The 19,418-nt window shown below is 37.3% G+C and overlaps 2 protein-coding genes across 3 annotated transcripts; both read right to left on the reverse strand.

Annotated features, from left to right (window-relative positions):
* Positions 1-677: 677 nt before the first annotated feature.
* On the reverse strand, positions 678-3,000 carry LOC149679729 (uncharacterized). The gene is made up of 3 exons (XM_089835746.1): positions 2,860-3,000; positions 1,844-2,131; positions 678-1,071 (listed from the first exon to the last, which is right to left on the reverse strand). Exons 1-3 carry the CDS (start codon positions 2,945-2,947, stop codon positions 800-802), a joined length of 648 nt encoding a protein of 215 aa, XP_089691872.1. The 5' UTR covers positions 2,948-3,000; the 3' UTR covers positions 678-799.
* Positions 3,001-5,983: 2,983 nt separating this feature from the next.
* On the reverse strand, positions 5,984-17,073 carry LOC149679730 (organic cation transporter protein-like). Of its 2 annotated transcripts, XM_089835552.1 has the most exons (10): positions 16,685-17,073; positions 12,616-12,995; positions 11,727-11,985; positions 10,907-11,075; positions 8,407-8,551; positions 8,241-8,332; positions 7,573-7,787; positions 6,955-7,136; positions 6,308-6,447; positions 5,984-6,209 (listed from the first exon to the last, which is right to left on the reverse strand). In XM_089835552.1, exons 2-10 carry the CDS (start codon positions 12,979-12,981, stop codon positions 6,197-6,199), a joined length of 1,581 nt encoding a protein of 526 aa, XP_089691678.1. In that variant the 5' UTR covers positions 12,982-12,995; positions 16,685-17,073; the 3' UTR covers positions 5,984-6,196. The 2 variants fall into 2 exon arrangements, with proteins under 2 accessions (XP_089691678.1, XP_089691679.1); XM_089835553.1 differs by lacking the exon at positions 16,685-17,073 and having other exon boundaries at positions 12,612-12,747.
* Between the last annotated feature and the right edge of the window lie 2,345 nt (positions 17,074-19,418).

Here is a 19,418-nt window from a genome sequence, read left to right on the forward strand (position 1 = left end):
GTACCGAAACTTCTCCCACGGGGCGTAAAAGCGTAAGCGCGCCTAATTTGGGAGAAAATGCTGCAGTATGAAAATGTACTACGTTTCATACTTATAGGGAGCTATATATTATTTTCTTATGCTAGAAGTAAAAGCAAGTCCACTGTTTCGTGTGTGCAGGCATACAGTTCCCGAAAGCCTTTGATAGCTAATGGGCGAGAACACGATAAACTAGAATTTATTTTAAAGGGATAGTTACACCATAAGTTCATAAGATATGTTCCTTCATAAGTTTGTCACTGTTACAAACTTGAGCTTGTCATAAAGTGGCGTAAATGAAACGTCATAGATTCGAGGTAAAGCGACGCCTGGTGAGGCGCTGTCAAATTTAGGCTTAGTAATGCAGACTAAATAGGACCTATGGAAGTCCTGCAAAATTAACCACCGAGTGTAGGACTTCAATTCTCGTTTGTCGTTCTCGAACTAGTTATCTCGAGCTGTTAGTCTCTAGCATTACGAACTGAATAGATAGTGTTATACTTATGGAACATATCTTATAAGCTTATGTTACAAGTAACTCTAACATGAAATTTACCAACCTTTGGTCGTGTCTTGGACAAATAGAAACTTCGGTTTAATTAGACCTAGTCCAAGGTCGTACGACACAGCTGGGAGCTACTGGACAAATTCACACGCAATTTTTAATAACTTAAAAGTACTTTTATTTGATCCTGGTGACTGGGTAATTTCAATTTACACTTAAGATAAATTTATTTACTCTCGGGTTATGTTACAAGACACAATTCATTTAAAATTAGGATCAAAATCCTAACAGTTTATCAATGACGACTGTATTCATAAAGTTTAACAATAAAGGATTTATTAGTTTCTGCGCATTATATTTGACTTCATTGGCAAGGGCAGTTCCAATCCACGAGAACTTATTATTAAAGAAACCCATTCCTTCCATTCGAACGTTGATACCTTCGATATTCGTCACGTTGAACGATTGCACTTTTGGCCGATCTCCACGCATGCTCGTAGTTAAGATCATGTCAGCTTTGAAATTCTCAATGCCCACGTTAATCTTGCCTATTCGGAAATATGTTACAAAGATTAAACTCTAATCGAACTACGTGTTGCATTATAAGTTCATAAGATATGTTCCATAAGTTTGTCACTGGTAACTTAGAAACTGGAGCTTGTAATTTTGAAGTGATTGAGGTAGGTCATAGATTCGAGGTAAAGCGACATATGCCTGGTGAGGCGCTGTCAAAGGCTTAGTATTGCAGACTAAATAGGAGCTAGATGGAAGTCCTGCAAAATTAATTAACGACCGAGTGTAGGACTTCAATTCTGGCTTACTCGTTCAGATTCTCGAACTAGTTATCTCGAGCTGTAAGTCTCTAGCATTACGAACTTGTATAGGTAGTGTCATACTTATCATGTAACATATCTTATAAACTTAAGACTTGTCAACAATTAAGGGCAGTGTTCATTTAACGATTTGAAGTCGATTTATGACATTTTTCCCTCCCTCTGTAGGGAGAGCACAGTTTTTGGAGTTATGATTATAGTATTTTAGGGATGACCCCTTAATTAAACGAGCATTGTCTTTTAGTTTAATTTATTAAATAAGGGGTCATCCCTAAAGCACCAATCAAATAATAACTCGAAAACAGTGTCCCTTTGGGCAAAATGGAGGCGATAGAAGTTAAGACATTTTCGACTCAAAATCGATTTCCTAAGGAACAAACATCCCCCTTAATTTATGCCACCAGACTTATCAGAAACACCCTGTATAACCTAGGTTGCCGTCTTATCAAAAGAAGTAATAAGGTGTAAATAAAAAGGTGTACTTTACCTCCAAATGGCCCACTTCGGCAAGAGTAAATTCCTTTTATAGGTTTTGTTGACTGTAAGATAGTTCTGACCGCGAAATAATCACCAACGCAATCCGTATTGGCCTCGCCAAATCGCGTTAACGTATCCAATCCATATACTACACCATCGAGTAGATTTAACTGGGTTATATTTATTGCGGGTAGTTTCAGTGGTCCTTTAAGCACTTTTAGGGAATTTCCCATTAAGGCATCCACCAAATAATTCGGCTTGAAAAGGGTACATAAAGTTGGGGAACCGAAAGTTTCATCTAAATTAAAAAAAAAAAAAAATCTGTGTATTAGAATTGTCTTTCCAAGTTTTACTTTAAAAATTTAAGGGGTCATCCACAAAACTCTAATTATAACTTGTAAAAAGTTTGCATGGATGGCAAGCGTGATAGAATATTTTCTACATAAAACCAGAAGTATATAACACTTCTCTTCGAGAGAAGTGTACCACCACAAAGCGCCCGGGGTAATTGTAACATGATTCTTCCCAACATCATTTTACATTTATTACAGCAAGGTTACTAAACCGAATTACATACGCGAAGGATAAATAGTTCCCCCTCATCATTACTCTATTAGCGCTGCTTAACTATTTGCTAACCAAGGCGCATGCATGCGCTTGTGGTCATTTTTGTCCCATCACGTCAAGACAATCAAGGTTTGTGGATTAATTGATTGCTGAGGATTTAGTAAATACCAAACAGTTATAGAATTCACCCTAGCACGGTGCGATGTGATACCCATCTTAATTAAGTTTGATAAGCGGGAGAGCAAATTAACAAAAAGGGTTCCTCGCCTGGGAAGAATCATGTTACGTAACTAAAGTATTAAGAGGATACAGAGTGTCACCCTTCTTCTATTATCCCCTTGTGATAAAATACACTGTACTTCAAAAAGTCACGGATTATAAAAAATGGTTTTAGTGACAAAAGTTTTTTTTTAAATAAATCGTCATTAATTAAAATAATTTAAGGTTAATGGTACTTACCTAACTCATTCCACTTGGCGTGTCCTAAAGGTACTTGAAGGATTAAAACAGTAAAACTTAAAATGCACGCGTTAACATAGGGACCCATGGTTAAAATTTAATAATTTATAAAAGAAACTAAGCCAGTGATTTGATAAAACCGCAAACAGTTCTCGGACAAGACCGTGTTTCAGATGAATTCGATCAAAAAACCGCGGCGCTAACCGATCTCCGTTAACTTTGACCCTAAAATGATGTTCTATCGAAATTGTCATAATGTCTACGCTTTTTTATCATTTTAGGCGTACCTAATGCGTAAACAAAAAACCCCTATAGAGCTATCTCAGAAGCCTTAGTGTGACGTCACCCATGCTATTTGCCCGTAGGACTAAAGCGGTACCAAACATGGCCGCCCACTGCCAAAGCTAAGCCCGTGACATTTTATCTAGGGACTGACGTCACAACTTAGTTGGGTTTCGGGAATGACAGGGGGCCGTCCCCGCAGACGGCAGACGAAAAGGTGGGGAAAAAAAAAACAAACTTTGGGGCGGGAAAACCGATTGCGCCAAAACGTCACAAATGCTAGGTCGTGTGGAGAACCCCTGAGACCATAAGTTAATTATACCTCTAAGTACACAAATCGCTTCCACTTCTATGGCAATAGTGTTTGTCTGGCTCCCTTTAATGAAACCCTATACTCTCTCCGTATCATTTATCACCTCAACTTCAATACAAAATTGTACTGCCTAGCCTAGCGTTTCATTTTTCCCTTTTAGAATGTTTCAGGACTGAAACCGCCTCTATCTCACGAGAGAGAGAGGGATTTGGGGTTGCTTAAGTAAAATTCGTTCCCCCCCAGTGCCTGCCTATACGAAACGTAAAACTCTCCTTTATTCCACTGGATGATTTTATTTTTCGTCTCGACCGCTTGGTGGCTGCACCGCGACAGAAATTTTAAAATTTTCTCTCTTCGGATCTTAGCGCTATACGAGTTCTGACGTCACAGTAGCCTGCCAAAGATGCCCAGTCGTTCCCCGAATTTGTGTACTTAGAGGTATAATTAACTTATGCTGAGACTGATCCTTAAACAAGACGACCCAAGGACTGGGCTCATAATAGTAGCCACATCGTAGCGTACTTAACAGGCGTACAGTACATAAAATTAATGTGAATAGCCCCTCGATGCGCTACTTTTAACCGTGCTAAAATGATTACCCGTAATCCTTACTTCAATAAATTTATTTATGTTATAATTGTAATAGTGCGACATAAAGATAAATTTTGAGTGAGTAGCCCCTCGATGCGTTACCCTTAACATTGCTACAGGGCCGTCTTAAGTGCTATATGGGCCCCTGGGCAGTGCAGTTTATTGGGCCCCCTAATCCCCTATACAAAACATTAATCGAGAAATAAAACTATTAATTATTTCCTTCAAACTAAAGTCTACAAAATTAACAGTCAACGCAAAGTCAGAAACATTTGCGCACATTCTTCCCTGAAAATTCCTTTACAATTGGATCGAAGTCGATCATTTCTTGGATCGCCATTATGTAATTCACGTTTGAACACATTTTTTGACCAATATCTTGTCTTGGAAAGGTTGCTTCCATGTTTCTGACAAGATGTCGGCCCATTTAGAATCCAGCAATCAACTGAGTTAGGATTACCCATCTGTTTCCTGGAAGGAAGATGTTTTCGTTTCACATTTAAGCACTTCCACTGGTGGAATATCCTCATCTGGATCAGTTGTAGGAACAAGTGATGACTCCACTGCTATGTCGGTTGGAACTGTTGTAGTCGTTGTGGGCTTCGGTAATATTGTTGAAAGAGTCATTTTACCAGGCTCAGCACTTCTCATAGCATTTTGATGGAAACATGATGTTAGCGCAGCTCGTTTTATCTTCTGAGCACCGCTCAAAGTATTACGTTCCATTTTTGATTTGATCACTAATAATCTCTATTTATGGTTTGTCTAACATCTCAGCTATAATTTTATTCATAACAGGCTTTATATTTTAAACAGAGTTGTCCACTTTTAGCAGAGAGAGAAATAGACTTGTACCCCACGTGCCACCTAACAGCGAGAATGATCGAGAATATTCCAGGTTTTCTCTCTGAGCATGGGCAAAATGACAGTATAGACTGAGACTGTTTTAGAGTGAAGGTTTCAAACTAAATAAATAAGCCGATGTGCGGTTGTTAAGTCAGGCCATGGGGAGGGGATAACGTAAAAGTCAAGGCAATGGGTGACTACCTCATAGGTCTCAGATTTTTAGTTTTACATTTTTCAAGTTCGAAGGCCAAATTTTTCATTGACCGATGGAAAGTAGTTTATATTTTCTTGTGGTTTTCTTATGACAAGAAAGGTAAAATGAGTATTATTTGACAATTATGGGGCCCTGTTCTTAAGGGGCCCCTGGGCCAGTGCCCAACGGGCCCAATGGATAAGACGGCACTGCATTGCTAAAATGATTACCAGTAAGACCATTGTAAAAAACGAGGCGTTAGCTTTAACAATGCTAAAATGATTACACGCAAGAAACCCTTAAAGGGAGGGTGAAGTAGAAAATCAATTGATTTTTTATCGATTCTTCTACTAATTTTAAGACCAGTCTGCATAGTGAAACATTCAGGAAATACCAACTCCAAATGATTTTAAAATTATTTCAAATTAGGTTCCGATTTTAAGGATAATTTTAAACAAGGACCTCCGACCAATCGCGTAACGCCCTGCCTTTTTGTTAACAAAATTCTCGTGGCACGCATGCTCCATGTCTGGCGCCACGATTGCCACGTCGCGCGTGAATTTTATCAAATCTCGTGATAAATTTCATTCGACACGGAGCATGCGTGCCACGAGAATTTTGTTAATAAAAAGGCAGGGCGTTACGCGATTGGTCGGCAGTCCTTGTTTAAAATTATCCTTAAAATCTGAACCTAATTTGAATTAATTTTAAAATCATTCGGAACTTAAGTATTTCCTGAATGTTTCACTATGCAGACTGGTCTTATAATTAGTAGAAAAATCGATAAAAAATCACTTGATTTTCTACTTCACCCTCCCTTTAATAGAAGAAGAGAAAGTTTTAGTTATTACCCCTTCGATCTCTACAAAATCGAACTGAAATAAACCAAACAATTTTCAAATTTATAGTATTCTTTAATAATTATAATTATACTCATTCTTAAGTACGACAATAGAACAACAAAAACAATGAAGGTAATGAAAGACTTCGCAAAAACTTATCCGCGAAGAATTAAAAAACAATACGAATACGAATCATTAAATGGACGTTTGTGTTGCGTTATGTGTTGCGATTGGTTGTTGTTATGTTGAGATTCGGTGACGTCATGATACTTAAACAGTGACTCTGCAATGTTTTTAAACCAAAATAAATAATGGCATTAGAGTTTCGTTTCAGGCCATCAAAATAGGCTTAACAACAAAAGTTGTAAGGGGTTATCTTACAGTTCAAAACCTTCTCGTTCTTCCACTGTATCCGGAAGTTGCCTATCTTTCGTTTCCGGTAAGAAATAAACGGAAAGACCGCAAAGAATGGCACATCCGGCGAATAAGGCCATTGGAATACGAGGGTCTGTCATTTCACCCTTGGTAAACAAAAAAATGTTAGGCCCGAATTAGGCTTAAGTTAAATAGAGTCATATGGCCGCTGGCGCAAAAAAGGTTGGTAAATAAAGTCACGTGGTTGTTTTAAAATAGTTTTAACTGGGTAGGCTTAGGCTAAATATTAAAGCTTGGAGGAGAGAGGTGAAATGGAGTAGTAATGTTCTTAGGCCATGTGGGCAATGAAAGTCTCCCAGAGTACCCTGCGCATGCCTGGGGTAGGGAATTGTTAAGTGCTGCCGCCTTGCGACATTTGAAAATAGATGCTAGTTCTGTTGAATAAGCTTCTATTTTTAAGACACAGGGGCCATTGTCGAGTCGTTTTAGTACCCACACGAGACACGACCCTACCTAAATGCCATTAACTAAGGATGCTGGGAGGACTTCGTTGCCGTTACATAGATGGCGCCACAGAGGCTGCGTTATAGGTATGGATATTCCTACTCCATCTCACCTCTCTCCTACAAGATTAGAGATTAGAGCAGACTTACGAGTTCTTTAGCGAATGGGGAAACAGCGGCACCAACTCTGGCTGTTAGACCACCTGCACCCATTCCAATACTGCGTATAGTTGTGGGGTAAAGTTCAGCCAAATACGTATTTGAAACTGGGAAGGCTGGAGTGATAAAGCACTTTGCTAAGGTCACCATGGCAATGGATATCCATTCTGGACCTACACAAAAAACAATTGAATAAAGCATTTAGTTTAATTTTAATTTTTACTCGACTGTTGAGTAGAAATAGAAAGTAAAAGCGAGAAGCGATATCTAGTTTACTAGGGAGAAGGTATAAATTCGCCCCCACATTTCCAGCTTTATCTCCAGTCCAAACGTATAGTAGGTCCGGAGTTAATCCCCGCCGCCTCTAAATTACAACCAGCCAGCATCTCATTGGTTCTTGAAAACTCACGTCAGCGCGATCTACGCGAATGAGGAAAATTACAGTCATATTTTCCGACTGAGGAGAGGCGAAATAGCCCGGCCTCCTTTTACGTCCCCCCTTGTATTTTGAAAGGGGGACTGGGACTATGGCGCGCGAATACTTAGGCATCTTATACCTTCTCCCTAATAAACTAGATATCACTTCCTGGTATAAGTGTTTAAACTAACCCAATGTGGCTGCAGAATATGCTAAACATACAATTCCAGTAGCCAAAGAAATACCGGCTAGGGTTTTCTTACGGCATACGTATCTAACAATGAAGATGCAAATGATACCAGCCGGGTATGTTATAATGGTGGACAGAAAGAAGTCCATGAATAAATCGGTTCCAAAAATTCCAATGTTCAAAGAAATACCGTAGAAAATAAATCCAGTTGTGAAACTATAAATTGTTATTTCAAAATTTAATTAAGTAGGTTGTGTTTGAATTTTATTCAATAGGTGGCGTTTAATAGGCCCTTCCAAATCGTCTGCTTGATATAGGCATAAGTTTATAAGATATGTTACATGATAAGTATGACACTATCTATACTTCGTTATGCTATAGCATAGAGACTTACAGCTTGAGATAATTAGTTCGAGAACGACTAGCGAGAATTGAAGTCCTACACTCGGTGGTTAATTAATTTTGCAGGACTTCCATCTAGCTCCTATTTAGTCTGCATTACTAAGCCTTTGACAGCAGCGCCAAAACCAGGCGTGCTTCGCTTTACCTCGAATCTATGACCTACTTCAATCACTTCAAAATTACAAGCTCCAGTTTCTAAGTTACCCGAATTTAGAAACTTATGGAGGAACATAACTTATGTAGCTATGCGTCACTTAAAACACTTACCAATAGGTTAAGATAATAATAGACCATATCCTAAGCCTTGGTGTTCGAAAAAGGTCAATGACATTAGTTTTGTTTTGAAGGTCCTTAGGGTTCTGAAGATTGTTTAAAGGTTAAAACAATTTTAAAATTTAGCTCCCAAAGGTTAATAATTAAGCCTATAATTTACTTCAACTTTCTCTCGTAATAGCATTGTTTTACGATCCAAATTTTCAATTCTTAGTTTATTTCGTTTGGCAATTTGAGCAATGACCTTTTTAGCTTCATCCATTTGATTGGATACAAGCAACCAAGATGGCGATTCTGGTAAAAACCTAATGGCGAGAAGAAGGAGAGGTTTTTGTCTTTGTTAACAACTTGTTTCAAAAAAAAAAAAAGAATTATAAAGAATTATATGGATTAAGGTTTAATTTTTCAGGTAAAAATAAACTTGATACAATTTTAAAGATAAATGTATCTTATTCTAAATTGAAGATGGTAGATAAATTGTAATCTTTTAATCCTTTATATTTTAAAGTGTTTATATTAAATTATATCAGAAGGGGATAATAGAAGAAGGATGACACTCTGTATCCTCTTAATACTTTAGTTACGTAACATAATTCTTCCCCCCCCCGGTTGGTTTTTATGTGATTCATTTTAGTGACCTTGCTATAATAAATGTAAAATGATGTTGGGAAGAACCATATTACAATTACCCCCTCCCGCTTTGTGGTGGTACACTTCTCTCAAAAAGAGAAGTATTATATACTTCTGGATATATTTATATAACATTTTCAATAATCATTTCAGAGTAAAGACCTCTAAATTTATCTTATATTTTTTTGTGTGTTCGAAGATAATCTCCATTAAAAGTCTCGAATTTTTTTTGAATAAATGAATATTCAAGGCCGAGATTGATCAAAAAAGGGTTCAAGGGCAACTGTACCTCGAACATCTCTATCAATGGTCGGCCATACTGATCTGATGTTAGAGATCAAGTTCTTTGTCAAAACTTAAAATGGGTTTTGGGCCTCTAAGGTAACTGAAAACTGTACAAAGCGGATCATTCAAGCCGAAAAAATTAGTAACAATAGATCGTCCATGATTTTAATCTCGTCAAATTTTAATATCGACACTCTGAATGAGAAAAGACCGGTTCGAACTGATAATAGCAAAAACGGATTTATGTAAGAAGAACGTTGAACGTAGCAAATTTACTACCCATCCTCGCATACTTTATTGAGAAACTTCGTCTGCTCATATTTTGACTCCACCCACAAATGCTGTATGCTATATACAGCTTTTGTGGGTGGAGTCAAAATATAAGCAGACGAAGTTTCTCAATAAAGTATGCGAGGATGGTACTAGAGGCTAAAGCTACGATCCGACGTTCTTAGTACATAAATCCGTTTTTGATAATAGCGCGAGGTCGGTTCTGGCGAACTGAAGATATAAACTAAAACATTCTTTATAGACTCTTTCATTAATTCCAGAAGCAAACAATACAGGGCAAAGGGTACTAATTCTTGCAGGGTTCATACGAACTAAAAATTCTAAATTTTCCTGAGTTTCCCTGAGATATTTTTGTCAACTATTGATTTCCCTGAATTGGAATTTCCAGGTTTGTATGAACCCTGTCTTGGCATATTTCCCTCGTGCTAACTTGAGCGAGTTATATAGTAGCTGTATGCATTTCTGACTTAACCTAACCTAACCCTCACAAAACAGTAACCTAAACTAACCCACAATGTATACTAGGGGAGGTTCAGATTGCTTGTTTTACAGAAATGCTCATAAAATTACTACAAAATCGGCACCGAAGCTCTCAAAAATTCTCAGTTCATTTTGACAATTCTATATTAACAAAAATGTATCTGTTTTGAAAACACAAGGCTTAATACTATAATTGGAAATCACACGTGCTTATGAAATGACTGTGTCAGCAAATTCTATTTTTTTTTTTATTTTCCGTTCCTACTCTAGAGGAGCTTATTTTATCGTTGAAACATTGTTCTATTTGAAAGAAACGTCTGATATATTACATATATTAGATTAGAAATACTTAAAAATAAATTGGCGATAACAGAATTTTTCTTTCTTTTTTGGGAGCGAGGTCGAACCGTCGCCTGCCTCAAAATTCGTATCATTATGTAATACCAAGAAGTGATAACCAGTTTACTAGGGAGAAGGTATAAATTCGCCACATTTATAATCCAGTCCAAAAGACGTAGGTCCGGAGTTAATCCCCGCCGCCTCTAAATTACAACCAGCAATCATCTCATTGGTTCTTGAAAACTCGAGTCAGCGCGACCGACGCGAATGACGCGAATGACGAAAATTACTTGTATTTTCAGACTGAGGAGAGGCCGCGAAATAGCCCGGCCTCCTTTTACGTCCCCCCTTGTATTTTGAAAGGGGGACTGCAGGACTATGGCGCGCGAATACTGAGGCATCTTATACCTTCTCCCTAATAAACTAGATATCACTTCTTGGTAACACCAATATCATTCCACTTTGATGTGCCATAAGGTAGGAAACTAAGCGGAGGGATACTACATAGTAAATATCGTAGATAAAGAACTGCACTCAAAGACGCGAGATAAGAGATTTTGGTCAAATATTTACTTTTGTTAAAGGGCGAGTCTCATGGGACTTACGCTAGTTTTAAAGGCAAAATATAAGCTTACCATATGAGGATAGCCAAAAATGCGGTTAAGACAACGGCCACAACTTGAATGTAGTACCAATCTTTTAAGGCATATGCAGCGAATAATAATATTAGATGTCCGGTACTAAAACTGAATTCAATGCTGGTTCCCAAAACTGATCTGTACTCTGCGCCCACTGTTTCCATCACTGATTTCAAAACAAAATTAAGTAAAACCTTAGAAAGCTTAACACAAATTATCATAAGTTTATAAGATATGTTCCATAAGTATGACACTGTGTAAACTTCGCAATGCTAGAGACTTACAGCTCGAGGTAACTATAGTTCAACGGAGAACGACGGAAGCGAGAATTGAAGTACTACACTCTGTGGTTAATTTTGCAAGACTACCATCTTCGTATTAAGTCTGCATTACTAAGCCCAAATTTGACAGCGCCCCACCAGGCGTCGCTTTACGAGAATCTATGACCTACGTCAAAATTACAAGCTCCAGTTTGTAACCAGTGACAAACTTATGGCCAACATATCTTATGAACTTATGAAGTCTAACACAAAGAGTGTCGCATTCGAAAACAAATAAGGCCAAGTTAAGCCTATTTCGAACGCAAACAAAAATCTTCATCAACTAATTATGCCTAATTTGAACACAAAGAGAGTCACGTAAAGCCTAAGTTGGAAAACAAATAACGCGTTGTTAAGCCTATCTAAAACGCAAACACAAATCCTCATCAACTTATTAAGCCTAATTTGAATACAGTGTTAAGTAACTAAACCCATATCGTGCACAAAGAGTGTTAATAAGCCTAGGTAACTCTGAAAACAACTTGCGATGAACTTACTCAGAACGAAGAGTACATTGAAGAGACCAGTTCCAGCTGCGCCACATACGAATTGTCCAACGGCAAACATGGTGTAGTCAAAAGCAAACAGGATACAAAGGTTGGCCAAAATGGTAGGTATAATCAAGGCCAACATGGTACGTCTTCTACCAAAGCTGTCGGCAACTTGACCGAAGATAATGCTACCAATTAATCCTCCAAACATGTAAAGGCTGCTACCAAATGATGCCAGCCAACCACGTTCACATACCAATCCCAACTGTAATATAGAGCAATTAAATATAAGTATAATTTATTAATTACAAAAATTTATACTTGACCCTAACTAATAAATAGCATTTCACTCCACGATCCAGTCTATAGTCTTTGAGAGTCTTAGTTTGCATACAAATTACCAAATGGTTTATAGGTTTTTAGCAGGGATAGATTTAATTTTAGAAGTAGGAATGGAGAACAGAGTAATGTGGGCGCGCGTCAAAGTCCCGGACCCCCTTCCACGGGACGGGGGGGGGTATGAAAGAAGAGGCGGGAGGGTCATAGCGACAGAGGTAAAAAGGAATAACGTATTTTTCGCCGTCCCCGTCAGTAACGTTATCAAAACGTAGTTTAAGTGAGCCAATAATTTAAACTTTTCGTTACGTGTTGGAGGGAGGGGCTCTATACTGGGTGGTCTATGAGCCGGACTGAAGTAAATACTAACCGTTCAATCCATTCCTACTTTTAAAATTAAATCTATCCCTGGTTTTAGTTAAAACTAAGGTGCTCAAAGATAATTTGTTTCTGTTAATCTCTTTAGCGCAATAACCGGCGGCCATATAGTAAAATCATGGCTCGAATAATTAAATTTAAATTCCTAAGTTAAATTATAATATGATTGATATTTACCAACTTTTTCTGTTAAGGTGCTGTAGAATATTGAATGATCGAATTCCCATTCCTGACATTCGCAGACGTTGGGCAAGTTGGCCGAAATATGCGAGAGATTTTGGCTAAGGGCATCTGTCCGATTGAGAAAACCTCCCTCAACCAACGCTTCGTTCCATTCCCCATCAGCCAAGATCATAATGGAGCTCAAATTCGTCGTGATATGCGGGTTTTTGCACCAAAATTCGACCCGAGGGGCCAAAAAGGTAACGGTGACGGAATGCCAACTCACAACAGTCGCTAGTACAAACAGCGTCGCAAAAACGTACTTTTGGGTAAAGCCAAAGTCTCCGATTAAATCGTTAACACCCTTTTTAGAGTCAGGTTCCATTGCAAAGTTTCAAACTGTAAAATTGTTCAAAACAAAAATGAGAGTTATTTTTCTTGACTTTGTTAATCTAGGCCTATAGTTAAAATTCATTTTATAATAATTAGAATTCAAGGACAAACTAATTTCAAACACGGGAAGTATACAGGGTGTTTTTGAAAAGTCCATCAATAATGAAGGGGCGTGTTTATTGGGCCCAACTGAGGGGAAAGTATCAAAAAACATGGGGTGTACTGTACAACACTAGGTTATGGAGATATGACCCCCAAACATTGACCCCTAAAACAAAGAAATATCCAACAATGGAGAGTACGACTTTAAACCGAGTAACCAGCTTGTTTAGAACTAAAGACAATTTCAATAGTCTTCAATCTAAAAAGGTTTTGTATACCTTTACTTAGCAGAAGTGTATAAAATGTGTAGAAGTATGTAATGTCAAGCCAATTGATGGATTTTATTTCAGCTAGAGTTTTGTCTCTCTTAGTTTTTCGGTATTTTACATAAAACCGCTGTAAATGGGTGGCGGTATTTTACCGAATACCGCTATAAATTCTACTAATGTCACATAAATAACCCTTAAATTACCTAACCTAACTCCAATCTAATCTAAACTAACCTTATACTAAGCGAATCCTAACCTAACATAACAACTTGATTAATACTACAAGAGGTCAAATTTCCCTAGCCCCTTCATTGGAATTTAAGTTTAATTCTTCAGTACCTAGAACCTTGAAAAATCCTTCATGACGATGATTGAAGATTTAGTTCGCAAACTGATAAGCCGCCACCCTTTTAATTAAAGGCCGACTTCCATCGGAAAGAGTTCTAGCGAACTGAAAACCGAGCATCGAGGCTAACAATGAAGCGACCGTGCCGATTTTCGAATCCCCGCTGGGGGTAAAAGATTGAAGGGTTCTCGCTAACTGAAAGCCGTGCAATATGGTTCTAACGAACTGAAGATGAACAATAGAAATCCTTTTAAATTTATGTCCTCTCGAATTTTTGCTTTCCCCTGAAGGAAATTCTCTATTGCGTATCTTCAGTTCGCTAGAACCACATTGCACGGCTTTCAGTTAGCTAGAACCCTTCCATCTTTTAGCCCAGCGGGGAATCGAAAATCGGCACGGTCGCTTCATTTTTAGTCTCGATGAGCACTCGGTTTTCAGTTCGCTAGAACTCTTTTCGTGGAAGTCGGCCTTTAACCCGAAATAAAAAAACGTGTAAGACATATACCTAAACGTTTAACACTCGAATTTTGTTAAGTTAAAAGTTCCAAACAGTTATCGGTCAAATTTTAAAAATCTCTCAATCTCTGCAGCGGATAACGAGTTCTTGTTTACTATATATTTATACAGTATATCTCTGATTGAAAACTTAATTTAAAGGCCGACTTCCATCGAAAAGGGTTCTAGCGAACTGAAAACCGAGCACCGAGACTAACAATGGAGCGACGGTGCCGAATTTCGAATCCCCGCTGGGGTAAAAGATGGAAGGGTTCTATCTAACTGAAAGCCGTGCGATGTGGTTCTAGCGAACTGAAGATGAACAATAGAGAATTTCCTTCAGGGGAAAGCAAAAATTCGAGAGGAAATAAATTTAATAGGATTTCTACTGTTCATCTTCAGTTCGCTAGAACCACATTGCACGGCTTTCAGTTAGCGAGAATCCTTCCAGCTTTTGACCCAGCGGGGCTTCGAAAATCGGTGCACGGTCGCTTCATTGTTAGTCTCGATATGCTCGGTTTTCAGTTCGCTAGAGCCCTTTACGCTGGAAGTCGTCCTTTAAAGAGATACAATTTTAACTTTACTATCATTCTATGAATGACAAATTATAAAATAAATTCTACGCACAATATTTTTCGCCCTTTATAGTCGACACCAACTGGCATTACAAAAAAAAATAAATAAATAGATGAATTTAAAAAAGAGAGTGATTTGTGGTAAAACTGGTTTCATTTCAAGAAATGCACAACATTAACTTGTTTTTCAATGCCAAATACTTCCCTTGTTAGGCCTCTGCTCTGACTTAATCAGCTAATAGCGAAAATGACTCATATGGACAGGAAGATGATTCTTAGTCATTACTAAGCTACATCTACATTTTAATTGATTTTAAAATGTTTGGATTTAATGGAGTGTTATATTTCATTTCATAAGATATATTCCATAAGTTTGTAAGTTCTGGTAACTTAGAAACTGGAGCTTGTAATTTTGAAGTGATTGAGATAGGTCATAGATTCGAGGTAAAGCGACATACGCCTGGGCGAGGCGCTGCTGTTAAAAGCTTAGTAATGCAAACTAAATAGGAAGATGAGAGTACTGCAAAATTAATTAACCGAGTATAGTACTACAATTCTCGCTTCCGTCGTTCTCCCTCGAACTAGTTATCTCGAGCTGTAAGTCTCTATGCTATAGCATTACGAAGTATATGTAGTGTCATACTTATGGAACATATCTTATAAACTTATGATTGAACTTCAATAGAGATGTGAAACTATAGTAAATTTTAAAAACGACAAATTATCGATTCAAATATTTGAAAAAAAAAAATATAAATAAATAAAAATACCGTTCTGTTGTTAATTTATGCTAATTTATTATCTCACGTTTATACATTGTGTTTCTGATAAGTCTGGTGATGGCATAAATTAAGGGAGATGTTCTTTGGGAAACCCGTTTTGAGTCGAAAATGTAACATCCATCTCAATTTTGCCACAAGGGACACTGTTTTCGAGTTACGATTTGATTTTAGTGTTTTAGGGATGACCCCTTAATTAAATAAATTAGAAATCATTGCCTAAATCAGTTTCTTAATTAAATTTAAGGGGTCATCCGTAAAACACTCCAATCTTACAACAGCTTGAAACGGTAAATTGTCATTGTAAAATTACGGTATGATATTAATCGGCAATTTATGGCGGTATTTTGGTCACAAGTTGTGACAGAGGGGCTAATCACTCAGAGATACCCTATACATCGGTTACTTGTTTAATGCGTAATTTTAATTAGTACTGTCATGGGTAAGGCTTTTAAAGATTAAACGTAATCTCTTTACAGTTAGTACAACGATTAGTACCCAAGTGACCACCCACTGGGCTTTGACCAATATTAGATATAGAGTTTAAGAAATTTATCAAAAAAACATGTACTCAAACGCCAAGTAACACGATCTCTCAATTATGGATTACGCTTGAAAATATCCCACGTTATTTTATCATTTTCAAATTAGGCCTAAGACGTACAAAGTTCAAAACATCTAATATAGTATCTAAAAGTCTTTTTTTTTTCTTCTCCATCTCCATAATGTCAAATAACTCAAAAGATAGTATTAATTTGAAATTTAAAAATATATCTATTTTAAGTATCAAACGTATTTAACGCATTTAAATCAAAATTTTAATTTATAATTTAAGCCTAGAGTAAAAACGCATAGACAACACGTGGTATAAAAAGCGCGCCTGTTTTGTTCAGAACACGTGTAGTTAAAACTTAATACATGTACACTTAATGAAGCCATGCCGGTGTACTCTGCGTTGGAAAAATATAAAAAATACGAAAAATAGGCTTAAGGCATTAAAAAAAAGCAAGGCCCACCCAATAATAATTCGTAATTAACCAATAAAATAATTAAAATTACACCGTGACAATCACTTAACACGCTAAATTACGCATACAGTAATAAATTATAATTAAAAATATATACTTACAATATTCAACCTTGAATAAACAATTGTTATTAAAATTCTAGATAGAAAATTCTGCACCGTTAAAAAACGTTCTTTTTTATAAAAAAAAATACAGCGCGTTATATTTCAAACTAGTACCACATGGAAGGGTCTAACAACATCTAAAAGGCACGTCTGGCGTAACCGGATTTCCACGTGAAGAGAAAGAAGGAATAATATTTTACACTCCTTTAGGTGCTCTTTTTTTTAAAGCCGCGTTTCTTACGTCATGATCACGTGATCAAGAATAGCTAAGGGAAAGCCGGTAAGGAATGGCGAATGGTTTGGTCTAAGTTCTAACTGGCGTTGCGTTAGTTTATCGACTGAAATGTTACGCATGCTAGTTTTTCCCTCTCGACAATCTGGCTGGCGGGATGTGTTCAAGTGTAATTTGTACGGACTATTTTAATTTATGCCATGCGTGTTAACGCGCGCCACCTTTCACTTCTTTGCAAATTTAACTTGAACTAGGATAGAGCCGAGGCGTTCTTTAGGGAGAACTGGCTTCGTGCCAAGTTTGATATTAAAACAAGTTAGGTTAGGCCTAGAATTTAGGCTTAACTAACGTCAAAAGAGATCGATAACGAGGAAATTATTAAGGGAAATCGATTTGTTTTATAGTTTTAGGTTGCTGTTCCGTTTTAAACTTATTCTTTCTTGCATGTTGTGGAGATGATGTATGTGCATTTAGGTGTATTTTTTATATGATTAGGCTTAACTAGAGTGTTAGGCTGAGCAAAAAGGCGGGAAATAACAATTGGGAAAACGTAATTTATGGGTTTGTGTGTTCGGAACAAACAGACACACACACAAGATGATTTTAATACTTCCTGCCCTTTTTATCTGGGTAGGAGATGGTAGAGACCCCATACAGAGTTTTATATTAAATTCATAGACATAATAAATATATATAAAAATAACATTAGTTCTGGTAACTTTTAAGTTAATTTCGTATTTAATTTAAAACCTAATCTACATACACAGCGACAGACAATTCTAACAGCTACATAAGAGCAAAATAATTTCTGAAAAGCTAGAATTAATTTACCTTTAAATGGAAAACACCGTTGTTGGAAGTGACTCGATCAACACTACTTTAATTTCCTATATAACATTTAACATTTTCGTGTACTTAAGCCTCGGCGTCCGCTTAATTACAAACTTCCTGCGTAAGCAAAATTAAATTTTAAACCGTGAGGCAGATTAAGAATCATAATTACTAGGTTGTAAGGGTTAAATTTAGGATCTGGGGATGAAAACGCGATTTTCGCAAATTCCAAATTTTGAAGTTTTATTTATATATGGTTATAACCCTATAATGCCCAAGTATGGGTCTACCATATGGCTCCATGCAATGCCCATGCGAGAGAAAATTGAAGAAAGACTACTGCGCAATCTCCGTTTGAACGTGTCTACTGAACACTGGATTTGAAGTTTTATTTATATATGGTTATAACCCTATAATGCCCAAGTATGGGTCTACCGTATGGCTCCATGCAATGCCCATGCGAGAGAAAATTGTAAAAAGACTGCTGCACCATCACCGTTTGAACGTGTCTACAGAACACTGGAAGAGAATGATGAATGATGTAGAGGCTAGGCTACTGTGATCACGTGATGTCCTTCCTTGGTCAAGTCGAATAGACCCTTTTAAAAATTAGGGGCGGGCGCAATATCGTCTGCTTGATTTAGGGTTAAGACGGTTTAGGTTAGGACGGTATGTGGACGCAAAAACGTTAGATAGGGCTTTAAAGTTACCAGTCCACAAAATTTGGATAGTCCGTATTGTTTGAAGTCATATCATAATTTACGTCTTTGTTGTAAACAAATCCGCCACCAGGAGACGCCAAATACCCTTTTATAAAGGGTGTGTCGTTGTAGCAAATTCGATCCATACTTATAAAGAGTTTCATAGCCTTATGATATGTCAAAAATTTATTATAGAAGTTGAAATAAAGTGATTAGGACATTGAATATGAATTTTTTTGGCAACCGAAAGGAAAATTTAATTTCTTTTTCGATTTCATCATTAACGTGGCATGTTTTTGGAGATAACTCGCTGCTAATGACACCGTTTTCCAAGCCTTATTAAGATATGATATTTAACAAATAAGAAAAAGAACTTTCTGTATTATATTACGGTTTCCAAGGTTAACTAGAACGCAAACGAGGAATAAAATGGCGCCAAAACTTTCGCGCATAAAAAATTATGATAATTTAAAGTGACAGTGACATGTGGGTTTAAAACGGAAATTACAAAATGGAAGTTTTTTATTTTTAGGAAAGTAACACCAAGAAGTGATATCTAGTTTATTAGGGAGAAGGTATAAGATGCCTAAGTATTCGCGCGTCATAGTCCCAGTCCCCCTTTCAAAATACAAGGGGGGGGGGGCATAAAAGGAGGCCGGGCTATTTCGCCTCTCCTCAGTCGGAAAATACGTAATTCGTCATTCGCGTTGGTCGCGCTGACGTGAGTTTTCAAGAACCAATGAGATGCTGGTGGTAATTTAGAGGCGGGGATTAACTCCGGACCTACGTTTGGACTGGAGATAAAGCTGGAAATGTGGCGAATTTAGACCTTCTTCCTAATAAACTAGATATCACTTCTTGGTAACACATAGATGTAAGTTTTGTGGACAAAAGATCCAGCTTGATAGAGGGTTAAGTCGGAACGTTACTTCTTTGTTGTTTACACACCCATCAATTTTTCGTCTTA

Source organism: Phalangium opilio, unplaced genomic scaffold (assembly GCF_054372755.1).
Source record: "Phalangium opilio isolate 3A_F unplaced genomic scaffold, DU_Popi_V2 ptg000041l_1, whole genome shotgun sequence".
Lineage (NCBI taxonomy): Eukaryota > Metazoa > Arthropoda > Arachnida > Opiliones > Phalangiidae > Phalangium > Phalangium opilio.

What these genes read in the sequence shown, in the direction of transcription:
- LOC149679729 (XM_089835746.1), bottom strand. Translation starts at nt 2,947, where the DNA reads ATGGGTCCCTATGTTAACGCGTGCATTTTAAGTTTTACTGTTTTAATC. An exon ending in CGCCAAGTGGAATGAGTTAG is followed by an intron (nt 2,132 to 2,859) that starts GTAAGTACCATT and finishes TTTTTAATTTAG; the next exon opens with ATGAAACTTTCGGTTCCCCA. An exon ending in CCGAAGTGGGCCATTTGGAG is followed by an intron (nt 1,072 to 1,843) that starts GTAAAGTACACC and finishes ATTTCCGAATAG; the next exon opens with GCAAGATTAACGTGGGCATT.
- LOC149679730 (XM_089835552.1), bottom strand. Translation starts at nt 12,981, where the DNA reads ATGGAACCTGACTCTAAAAAGGGTGTTAACGATTTAATCGGAGACTTT. An exon ending in TATTACGAGAGAAAGTTGAA is followed by an intron (nt 8,333 to 8,406) that starts GTAAATTATAGG and finishes AACAATCTTCAG; the next exon opens with AACCCTAAGGACCTTCAAAA. An exon ending in ATTATTATCTTAACCTATTG is followed by an intron (nt 7,788 to 8,240) that starts GTAAGTGTTTTA and finishes AACAATTTATAG; the next exon opens with TTTCACAACTGGATTTATTT.